The following is a 12095-nucleotide window of genomic DNA, read 5'->3' as shown; positions in this document are numbered from 1 at the left end:
AAGGCCCCAAGTGCAGTCCACCCACCCGAAATCAGGCACTCCAGAGTCTGGTGAGAAGTTCCTTTCCTAGCACCTGCAGGGGTGGAGGCTGAGGTGAAGGAGACCAGGAGGAACCCAGGCCCAGATTCAGGAGGGCAGATCTAAACCCTGGCTATGCCCTGAGTGTCACTGAGTGACAGGGAGGTCCCCCTCATCCAAGTCTCAGTGTCATCATCTGTGTGACAGGGACAGAAAACATGCTGACCTTGTGAGGCCCTGTCAAAACTGGGGAGATCATGCTGTTTGGGGTTCCTGAGGACAGCTGGAGTGTTGTCAGCCGGAGGAGTAGAGGGGGCGTATGGGGCCCAGACCAAGGGGCAGTTGTATCCTTGGGATCATGTCCTTGAGGGTCCTGTTCATGCCAAGGATGGTTGTCCTCGTTCTGGGGGATGTGGCCTCGGTCATCTCCGAGAGCCACCACAAGTCTGTGGCCCCTGGATGGTGTTGTGGGAGGGAGCAGTCCACCTACACTCGGAGGCCTGATCCCCAAAGGCCTCTGGAGAGAGGCAGATCCTTGGCCCTCCAGAGAAATGCCATTGTTGGTAAAGGGAGGACATAGGATTCTGCCAGACAAGGATGTCTTGACTCCACATTACCTCACAGAAACTCAAGTTAAAATCCTGTTCTTTTTAATTTTTTTATTAAAAAAAATTTTTTAATGTTTATTTATTTTTGAGAGAGACAGAGGGTGAGCAGGGGAGGGGCAGAGAGAGAGGGAGACACAGAATCTGAAGCAGGCTCCAGGCTCTGAACTGTCAGCACAGAGCCCGGCACAGGGCCCGAACTCACAAACCGCGAGATCGTGACCTGAGCTGAAGTCGGACGCTTAACCGACTGAGTCCCCCAGGCGCCCCTGAAGGCCTGTTCTGATTCCGGCCAGGCCACGGCCTGCTTGTCTCCCCTTTGGGCTATACTTTATCCTCTTTGAGGCTTCGCGTCTCTGTATTAGGCGGGGGGTGAGCTTGACAAGCTCTCATGGTCCCCAAACCCTGATGTTCCTCTGTGCCACACAGCAGCCTCTGCCTCAAGGGGTCCCCTGCTCGCCTTCTCTTCCCTATTTCCCCCTGCAGGCCACAGACTGGCGTCATGGTGACAAGCCCATTGAGTGTTGCTAGGGAAGTCTACAAGGAGCAAGCCTTGCACAGTAGAGGCGAGAGCAGGGGGTAGGCACCTCCTCCCACTTGCACCCACCCTGGGGAGGGCAGTGACCTCACACCGTGAGCTGCCTTCCAGTCATACCTCTTCCCTGTTTCATGGGCCCAGTGTGGTCTCCATTAAACTGCTCTGTGCCTCCCTGACTCAGTTTCCACCCCCCCGTCTGCTCTAAGTTTAGACACTTACCCGTGCCATGCGTACTCAAGGAGGGAAAGACATCATTAGTGAAAAGGCCTTTGGAGATAAGGAGCTGAGGATTTTTCGGAGGTCCAGACGGACAGCTGGGGCCCCAGGTGCAGTGTCCACACGACACTGAAGAAATGGAATAGCAGTTCCCTGTCTCTCGTCCCACATATCCTGAGCAGATGGCCCTGGGGAGGCCCTTCCCAACCTGATGACCGTGTGGACGATGGCAGATTCCCAGTGTTGCGACCCAGGTCACGCTGGTTGAGCTTAGAGGAGCGTCACCACTGCAGCCCCCGCCACCAGCGGGCTGCGATCAGACCAACACAGGACACGCTGAAGCCAGGCCCCAGAGCAGGCCGGCCCTGGTCAGCCGCAGCAGCATTTCAGCGATGCAAGAGTGTTAACTCAGGGAGAAGCCCTGTGTTTGGGAAGATCAGGGGAACTCACCGCTGGTGCCATGACCTTGCCTCGCTTCCCGAAAGGGTGTCTTAACTGGAGGCAAGAAAACTGTTCGTCATGCCCCACAGCATCACTGCCTCGTTCAGGCAATAGAGATTAAGAGATAAGAAAGGTGACCAAGGTGAAGGGCCACGGTTTCCCAGCAAGGCCCCAAGCCAGACGGGAAGGATATGGCCACGTCTGGAGTAGCCCAACTCCCAGGGAAGGTCAGTAAGGGGACTGAGGATGGGACGTCGGGCATGTCCTGCAGGCATCTCCCGCACTGGCGATCTGGACATGAAGTAGCTAAGACACCGCCGTAGAGGCACAAGTTGCCGCATCTTCTGGAACACAGTTGCTCGGCGACCCCCAACATGTCATTGTCCCTCTCCGGGCCCCTCCAGACCAAATGAGAGAGAAACTGGCTCCCCCTCTTAAATTCCCAAGACGGGGTGCCTGCTGACTCCGTTTCCAGCGTGCTTTCCTGGGAATGGTCGAGGCTTTCTTGCCTAGAATCTGGAGGATGCCTGACAGCAGCTTTGCGATTTTGGACTGCCATTCCTACCCCTCGTGGGGTTGTCCTGACGGTGTCCGCAGCGCTGGCAGGCGTGCTCAGCCCACCTGTGGCATGTGTATGAGACCTGAGATGCCTGCCGCATGTGTGACTGTCTTGCATTTACAAAGTGCAGCTTCCAGAGCCTGGGCCCCCGAGGTGGCCAGCGGTCTTCTCGGCCCACTCCAAGTGAGTCTCTTGTCTTCATCCAGAGTCACATAGACAACAGCACCATCTCGGTCCATCCCGTGCACTCGATTCTATGTAGCTCTTAAGAGAGGGCCGGAGGGGAGGGCAACCTTGGCCTTGCCCCACTAGCTGGGAAAGAGCAATCCTGACCCAGAGTGGGCTGGGAGAAGTGAGTAGTGGAACCCTCGAGGGGCCGGAGCAGCCTTGGAAGCACCTAGAGGAGCTGGGGCTGAAGCCGGGCCTTGAGACAGGGCCTGAATTAGTGTGATCTTCTTGGGCTGGGCCCAGGGACGCAGGGTGAATGCAGGGTGGCAGGGCTGTGTCCCAGGAGCTTTCCAGTGTCTCACACAGGCCTTAGTGGGGAGCGGAGAGTGGTGTCATTCTGCTGTCCGCAGTGCTGAAAGGTCCTGCCGTGCACAGTGGCCCCATTCCTTCGGTAAATATTGCTTCTGGCCCTTCCCACCTCCCTGCCAGCACCTTCTTGCCCTAACTTCCTGTCATTTTCTTTCCAGATATCCAATGACCATGTTGCGGCCCTTCCACCAGTCCCATTCACTCCCCATGCCCAGCCTGTCTCTGGCACCCACTCCCCCATAACTCGCACCCAAAACAGTCCCTGTAGTCCCTGTCCCCCATGCCTTGTCAGCTAGACTATCAGAGATAGAAATGCCAGTCTACAGAGCACTTGAAAGTGACATAGGGGTGTTTGGGGTTGCCATAATGGCTCCACTGGCATTTAGTGGATTGAAAAGTCCCACACAACAGATACCTGACCTACCCGACATGCCAGTAAATAACATCCTCTAGATGATGTACATTACTTCTACTGAGAGGAGAAACCGAGGCCAAGAGGGAGGGGACTTAGCTAAGGTCACTTAGCCAACCAGCCAGAGACAAAACCACAGCTAGCATATAAGCCCTCATCTTCTCCCAGCCTGGCTTCTGAACCACGCAGGTGACCGTCTGAACGAGGAACTCTTATCCAAAAGGGGTCGGCATCTGAAAGAGGGAAAGGCTGTTATAATGGGAGCTTTCGGCAGACCAGGGCCACACCATCAGCAGCACGCTGCTGGCAATAGGGACCAGGATTCCCAGGCCACAGAGCCCTGGAAGAGAGCATCTTGCTTGCATCACCCAGACCCTAATGCCCCTGGCAGGCCATGCCGCACACCATCAGCATTGATCTTCGGCAGGGGCGCTTGTGTTGCTGTGGTAACAGGCACCCACCTCGCTGCATCCATCCCTGCGATTCTTGTCTGGCCACCTGCCCTCAGACTTTCCGTGCTCATCCTCCCATAATTCCCAGGTGTAGGGGGCAGGGGACTCCTGTTTTAGTCTCTCCCGTCCAAAGCTGTGCTTGAGGGCACAGTGTCCTCATTAGCCGGCTCCCCTGGAGAACTGGGCACATTCGTCTTCCAGTCCTCTGGTACCTGGTGTCTGTAGCCAGAACCTCATCCCCAGGCACAACGGGGCCCCAAGAGGGCAGCCCCTTTCCACCAGCACATCCCACATCTCAGACCCTGCTTTCCAAGGTTTTGGCACATCTGAGTTTGTTTGATGCTGAAAAGGTGTATTTGATGGCTGATTCCTAAGGGGGGGTCCAGAGACTCCCATATGGTCTCTGCCTACTACCCCAGGGAGCTTGACTTCAGCAGCAAAGGGAAAAAAAAAAAAAAAAGAATCAGGTCCAAAAAGATGAAATCCGTAGTGAATTATCGCAAATCGTCTAAAATAGCTTTTTGGTTTTCAAACTATGGGTTATAGCACAATAGTGGATTATGAAGTCAATTTAGTGAGTCATGACCAGCATTTGTACATAAAATAAATAGAACTCATTAGAACAGAATAGGAAGAGAAGTATTATAGCTGTGGTCAAGATAAATTTTGCTTTGTGAAACGGGACCCACCAATGCAGGGGGTGTGTGTGAGGCGGGGTGGAGGGGTGAGTACGGGATTTTGACGTAAAATAGATACACTGCTGTGGTTCAAGCACAGTAGAATGTGAAGGCCTATGTTTCGAGAGATGGCAAGACCTAGAGAAGGCTTTTAGAGGGAAAAGAAGAAGTGACTCCTTAAATGCCTAGGGTGTTGGGGAAGCCTTCAGGAGGAGATGGCATTTGAGCTGGGGTAGGCGTTTGTCAGTGAGCCATGGGTGAGAGCAGCAAAGAGTGTGTTTCAAGGGGTGGCTCAGCGTAGATCCAGCTGTGTGCCAGACCTGCGAGGGCAAGTGATAAGTGCCATGTGGAGAGGTGGCAGGAAGGGGGGTGGGTTCCAGAGAAAGAAAACCAGGAGACAGAATTCATAAAACCTGGTACCCCGGGGGAACATTGAGGTGAGGGACCAGAATGGTCTCGGATTTGCAGCATCTCTATCCTGACTCCCTCCCACCCTCAAGCCCACCCTGTAGTCAGTGCCATCAAGAGCTATCATACTCGGGAAAGTATTCTTGAGTTCCCGTCTTTGGTTAGCCCCACACTGATCAGCAAGACCAGACTCAGACACCTGAACAACTCAGGCCAGGTAATGAGCCAGGGATGAGGCGTGAGGCTCAGGCTATGAGGACTCTGGGGTGAGGTGGGGGGGCGGGGGCGGGGGAGGGGGGGCTTAGGGAAGAGAAATCTGTGAGATGGGAGCAATCACAGAGGCCTTCCTGGAAGAAGGGGCTTAGCACTGAACTTCAGGAAAGCTGGATAACATCTATGAACACATCCCCGGAAGATAAATGTTCTGCGCTTTAAACAGGCCTGTTGAGAGGGACTCTAAAGGGATTGTTCATCTTACAAAAGGATCTGTCCTCCTGGGACACCTCTACGTGGGTCCTTTTGACTCACTCCACACTCTGTCCTTTAGTTCAGTAACATCACTAACCCTGTGCATCAAATTCTCTTAACACACAACCTTTCTGTAGCAAAACAACCCTGAGGAATGAGAAAACCCAAGGGTGCCAAGAGTGGATGTGGGTGCCCAGGTGAGGGGCGAGGAGGTGGTGTCCTCACATTGGGGTCAGAACCGCCTTGACTCCCACCAGGGCCAGAGCCCTGCCCAAGGCAGCCTCTAGCTGACAGGCCCAGGAGGCAGGAACAGGCCAGTAATGACCCTGAATTTGAAAACTCCAGGAGCTCTGAGCACCAAATTAAAAAACAATTAAGCTAGTAGAATCTCCCCCATTGTTTCTGCTCCTTAGCAAGTGCTCCCTCAATAATTCCATTGCTTTTAACTGTAAGCTCAACAGAAGTGGGTTTTTTTTAAGTACCTTAATTATTTTAGAACTCACTGCTTCCAAAAACAACCCAAGTTTCCCCCTCCAACTCTGTGACTCTGTGCTCTGTGACCTATTTATTTTAATTAGCTTTATGTCATATATCTAACATCAACCCAAAAGAAAAATCTACAAACAACTGCCCATTAGCCAGAGAGCAGAAAACCCTAGTACGGGTCACTCCCAAACAATGGATCGTTCAGGATTCCTAACGAAGTGGGGGAGGTCAGATACACTCTAATGATGCAAAGCAGAGGCTGGCAAAGGGCTTTGGAGTTCTCAGGTGGGAGGGTTCCTTGTGGCTTGGTAGTTGAGGGTGGGCTCCCTGGAGGAGGTGGCTTAAGAGCTAGGACTGACGGTCAAGCTAGGATTTCAAGGAAAGTAAGTCTAAGCATTCTCTGGCCTTCCTACATTCCCCGCTGACGAAACCTGCACTCGCATATCTCAGACATCGGTGCTCTGAAATGTCTTTTCACGTATCACGTTCCGGTTTTAACAGGGAGGCCGGTTGTCAGACACTGGGAGATCTCACATGGGGGGGGGGGTGCTCTCCCAGGCAGTGGCAGCTCAAGTCTGGCAACACAGTCCTGTTTCCCCAAACGTGCCTCATTCCCGTGTACCCCTGCTCAGCAGCCTAGGGGTTAAGAACAGGCAACCCGAAGCTAGACCTTCTGCATTTGAAGCCTGGCTCTACCTCTTCTCATTTTTATATCCTTGACAAGCAGGTTAATCTCTTTGTGCCTCAGTTTCCTCCTCTGTAAAATGGGTTTATGTTACTCATGGGGCTGCTGGGAGGACTGAATGGACAAGCGTACCCAAAGCGGTTAAAAGAGGTTCTGGTCTGTGGTAAACGCCTATGTGAATGGTAGCTGTTATTCATTCATTCATTCACTCATTCATTTTAGAGAGAGAAGAAAGCACAGTGGGGGGAAAGGGAGAGAGAGAGAGAGAGAGAGAGAGAGAGAGAGAGAGAGAGAGAGACTTCCAAGCAGGCTCCACAGTGTCAGCGCAGAACCCAATGTGGGGCTCGATCTCACCAACCATGAGACCATAATCCTGAGCCAAAATCAAGAGTCAGACACGTGCCAGACTGAGCCACCCAGGCGCCCCAGAGTTACGAAAACAGAAGTGCTGGTACTGGTGGACAGATCTCATAAGTATAAAACGAGAGACGAATGGAAATTATGTGGTGTGCTGAAAGCAGCGAATCTTCAGCCACAACCCAGGGCTCACAGTCAGGTTCCGTTTCAAATACAATTGAAGAAAGTATACACAATGCTAGTCACAGATTGTGTCAGAAACGGGTTTTATCATGCCTTTTAGCTGCCACGTGTGGGAAGCCTTTTGCACAACCTTCACATAAATGACTTTCACGTGAACTTTTAGACGGGCGTTGTGTTTCCTGGCTTAGAGAGGCTGAGAAGTATGGCCCTCATCCTGTGGGCCCCAGGGAGCCAGGGAGTGTTCTTGAGGAGAGGAGGGACCTGCCCCTTGGTGGTTGGCATCTTTTGTAGGGAACGCCTACAGAGAGTGCTTGGAGAATGGGACGTGGGCTTCACGGATCAACTACTCACAGTGCGAGCCCATTTTGGATGACAAGGTGAGTGGCTCCCACCAGCCCCAACCCCGGTCCTCGTATAAGCATCAGGACTCAGGTTGAGCATAGAGGATCCCAAGGGTGACAGAATCGGTCCTTGTGCAATCCAACCACACCTTTTTGCACTTGCTTCTCCTGCCCCCATGTCCTGTCCCCTGCTTAGTGACACTATAGTAGAGAAGGGGGACAGGGACCCCCACCTTTGGGAGAGCTCCAGCTAGCAGAAGACACAACCAAGATGGCACGTGACATAAGAAAGGAATGACGGTGTGATCAGTGTCCCAACATCTAATAGGCTGTGTGACTTCCTTCCTCCCCTGGGCTTCAGTCTCCCCATCTGTCATTCTTTAAAAAAAAATTTTTTTTTTAACATTTATTTATTTTTGAGAAAGAGAGAACAGGGGAGGGGCAGAGAGAGAGGGAAACACAGAATCCTAAGCAGGCTCCAGACTCTGAGCTGTCAGCACACAGCCCATGCGGGGCTCGAACTCACGAACCACGAGATCGTGACCTGAGCCGAAGTCGGATGCTTACCCAACTGAGCCTCCCAGGCGCCCCAACCCATCTGGCATTCTGATTCTGTGACTCCGCAGGGAGATAAGCACAGCCCCCAGAAGGGTGAGCCCCATGAGAAGCTGGTCCTGCTCAGACCTCACCAGCCCCCTTGCTCAGGAACCAGACCCCCTGCCGCTTACGGTGCCAGCCTCCTCTCCTTTGAAGCTACACCTCCCTCCTGACCCAAAATGATACGTGCCCCCTTCATCCCCCTCTTCCTTCACCCATTACAGCCCCCAGTGAGGCTGGAACTTGCCCCCCCCCCAAAGAAGTTCAAGTTCCAAGGAAAAACATTTATCTACCCTGAGAAAGTGATTCTACAAAATGTGAGCCAAAGGGGGTCTGCAGTGGGGCCACAGGAATGGCTAGTGGGACAGGTCATAAAGGAAAGAAGGAGGTTCCTGCCAGACCTCTGTCCTCCCCTCCCCACCTCACGGCCCCTCTGAGCAGCGGCAGACCACAGTGGGCACGGGGTGGGGGACAGCCTGCCCTGGCAGGAAGGAGCATTTTATCACTGTTTCTGTTTACAATTGCCGGCACATGGGGGTCAGTACAAGGAGACTGGCTTCTATTTGGTTTTGATATTGTTCTTAACTTCTCTACAGACGTTGCACCCCCTCCCTGCTACATCCGGGACAGACTGATCCCAAGGCTTCCCCCAGACTTCCCAGGGCTTGCTGCTTCTGGGACAGGAGGGCATTTTGGCCCGCTGTACAGATGTCAAAACCGAGGCCCAGAGATAGAAATCAACTCACAGTCACTCAGCCAGCAAGGGTCTGAGCTGAGGTGAAACACAGGTGTGGCAACTCCGAGTCCAGAGTTAAAGAGACCGTAAAATCTAGGGAGCCACACCCAGGGCATATCTCAGAATGCCTTGTGTCCAAGCCTGCCCCCAGATTGCATGTCGGGAGGCCTGATTCCAGCCGTTTATACCAAAAGCCTCATGGCCAACAGGCGTGAGCCCTGGGAGCCAGGTGTGATGATGACACTTGAAGCCACTTCTGCCTCCAAGGTCAGGACACGCAGGGTGGCCATAGCTAGAGTGCCCAGCCAAACCTTCATGCGCCCCGTGCCTCCGTCTGCCTGTGTACGTGTCTGTCTGTCCAGCAAAGGAAGTACGACATACACTACCACGTCGCCCTCGTTGTCAACTACCTGGGCCACTGCGTCTCCGTGGCAGCCCTGGTGGCCGCTTTCCTGCTTTTCCTGGCTCTGCGGTGAGTCCATCCCTACCCACGGCCGCTTCTCCCTGCCCCTCCCCCCACAGCACCCCCTTCACCCCTCCCAGACATTCTCGCCTCCACTCTGAGGGCCCTGAAGCCAGTGGACAGGAGCGCGGGGGAGGTGCCAGGCCACCAACCTGTGGCAGGCCTGCAGGATGCAAAAGGGGAACTGAGCGACCCAGCCATGGCCGCCACGGGCGGGAATGTGGCTCCTGGTGCAGACCTGCCTTCACCCCCGGTGGAGTCTCTACCTGGCCTTGGGAGGTGCCATTCCCGCTGGTCCCTGACCCCAGGCAGAGCCCATCGCCGCCGACTCCCCGTCCCCGGCTGACCCCTGACCTGGGCCTCCCACAGGAGTATCCGCTGTCTTCGGAACGTGATTCACTGGAATCTCGTCACCACCTTTATCCTGCGAAATATCATGTGGTTCCTGCTGCAGCTCATCGACCACGAAGTGCATGAGAGCAACGAGGTCACTGGGCTGAGGCTTGGGGCTGGAGGGGGGGGGGGGCGGGGTCCGGGCTCTGGCGGCACCCTCTCGGGCCCAGTCCTCAGGTGTAGGCCTGGCCTGAGCTCACCTCTGCCCCAGTCGTTATCCCTCCAGAGCTGGGGCCAGTCAGGGCTGGGTAGGGGTGGGGGCAGGGAGGCACTGCCAGGCCCGGGTCTTGGAAGCAGCACTAAACTCACGCGAGACTGGTTGATCCTGTCCCACGCCCCACCTTCTGAATTCAGGGCCTCCCAAAGACCCTTTAGAGAAGAAGAGGCTGGAAGTCGGCTCTGTTGAGCTTTATGTCGCTTAATTCCAATGAGACGCCTGTAGGGATTATTTTCCCCATGACACAGACATGGAAACTGAGGCTCAGGGAGGTTATATGAGTCTTTTTTTTTTTTTAAATGTTTATTTATTTTTGAGACAGAGAGAGACAGAGCATGAACGGGGGAGGGTCAGAGAGAGAGGGAGACACAGAATCCGAAACAAGCTCCAGGCTCCGAGCTGTCAGCACAGAGCCCGACGCGGGGCTCGAACTCACGGACCGTGAGATCATGACCTGAGCCGAAGTCGGCCACTTAACCGACTGAGCCACCCAGGCGCCCCAGGTTATGTGAGTCTTTACTGATGCCTCTACATCTGAGCCAGCAGGATCTTGACCAGGCCATCCCATGTGTTTGCTATGTGCCCCTGGATTTGCGTCAACTGCCACTGTACTATGTATGTCCAGGCCACTCAGACTAATGAGGCCAAGCACAGAGTTCTGTGGCACACCATCAGAGACTTCTCAATACATTTTCTTTGGACAGCGGGCCTGCGCCGACATGCGGCCTGGCTTGACCCTTAACTTGGCCCCACATTAAGCCCTGCCTCAGTGCTAACTGAGTTAAACCCCATTTTGGGTATGCTGCAGCCCGATGTTAGTTTGAGCCTATAAACTGTCGCTTAACTTGGAGAAAAAGCAAGGCTGGGAGGAGGGGATCTTTAGCTTTCCCCCTCGGCAGGACTTTTTGAGAAGAGGAGACAGACAACCACATGGGGCCCAAGATCAGGGCTGGGACCATGGGGGAAAGCTGCAGAGGCAGAGGCCAGAGCAGCACAGGCCCGTCTGACAGCTGTCAGAGCCAGCCAGAGAGGGGATGCGCTGTCCACGGGGCGGGGCAGAAAACTTGAGCTCCTCTGAGCACCATTCCCTTATCTCAGCCTCGGCTCTGAGTATGCCTGGGGGACGAAGCCTGGGGAAAGATGGCCAGAGAGGGTCTGCTGAGTAGAGCTCTGGCCTGGAGGCCTGAGGCCTGGCCATGGCTTGCTGTCTGTCTGCATGCCCACCTTCAGTCTGCAGGGTATCAGGAAAGTAGCCCTGCTCAAAGGGACAAGGACCAATCCCCTTCCCTCTGCCAGGAAGGCAGATGGCAACGTAACCTTCATTTCTTGGTGCCTGCCTTAGCCACTCTCATCTTCTTCAACTGCCCTGTAAGATGGCATTCTTACTTTCTCCATGTCCCACTGAGGCTCAGAGGGATGTGTCGACTCGCCCGGCGTTGGTGAGTCTCCCTCCGTAGCCAGCAGTGATCATACTAAGCCCAGAATCTTCCCAAACGGGAGATTCTACAGAACCCCTCCATAGCTACAGCTCCCCTTCATGAACCCCGTTCTGTTATTTACACAACAACTTTCTTTTCATTGACCCCCTCCTTTTTTCCTACATGCAATTTCATATTGAGTGGACACCAGTCTGGCTTGCTGGGGATTGAAGGTGACTCTCAGAAAAATGACCACGAAAACACCACAGTGTTGTTCAGTTCCAGCCCCTGCCTGGAAAGAAAAGCTCAGAGCCAGGGTCCCTCTTTCTCTGTTAAAAAGGGAGATTAGAAAGTGCTGGGGAGACGCCAAAGAAGGAACCAGGGCAGACCGGCGCCTTAACTGGTTCCAAAACCATGAAAGAGAAATGGCGGCGGCTGAAGCTTCCCAGAGCGAGATTCGAGGGTATTTAACACCGTGTCCACTAGACGACTCAGACGGGCGCCCGTGGCGCACTTGGGCCCCGGCCCCAGGCGGCCCCTGACCGCCGCCTGCCCCGTGCAGGTCTGGTGCCGCTGCATCACCACCATCTTCAACTACTTCGTGGTGACCAACTTCTTCTGGATGTTCGTGGAGGGCTGCTACCTGCACACGGCCATTGTCATGACCTACTCCACCGAGCGCCTGCGCAAGTGGCTCTTCCTCTTCATCGGATGGTGTGAGGTTCCCGGGGAGGCCGCAGGGCCTGGTGGGGAGGGGGCACTGCTGACAAGGTCACCTCCCTTCATCTTGGGTCCAAGGACAGGTCCACAGCCCTGCCTGCTGTCCCCAGGACAGTCTGAGGATGCACACTCCCTTCCATTGCTGGTGAGGAAGGAGCAAATTGTCCC

At 54.4% G+C, this 12095-nt stretch overlaps 1 protein-coding gene across 2 annotated transcripts in view; it reads left to right on the top strand.

Annotated features, from left to right (window-relative positions):
• CRHR2 (corticotropin releasing hormone receptor 2) overlaps nucleotides 1-12095 on the top strand; it is a 46214-nt gene that overhangs the window by 22726 nt on the left and 11393 nt on the right. For both annotated transcript variants that reach the window (XM_023250469.2, XM_023250470.2), the window contains 4 exons: nucleotides 7334-7419; nucleotides 9079-9188; nucleotides 9549-9666; nucleotides 11770-11923. In XM_023250469.2, coding sequence (XP_023106237.2) covers nucleotides 7334-7419; nucleotides 9079-9188; nucleotides 9549-9666; nucleotides 11770-11923 — 468 coding nt within the window. The remainder of the gene's footprint in view (nucleotides 1-7333; nucleotides 7420-9078; nucleotides 9189-9548; nucleotides 9667-11769; nucleotides 11924-12095) is intronic.

Source organism: Felis catus, chromosome A2, assembly GCF_018350175.1.
Source record: "Felis catus isolate Fca126 chromosome A2, F.catus_Fca126_mat1.0, whole genome shotgun sequence".
NCBI lineage: Eukaryota > Metazoa > Chordata > Mammalia > Carnivora > Felidae > Felis > Felis catus.
This window is presented reverse-complemented; position numbering and strand designations above follow the sequence as displayed.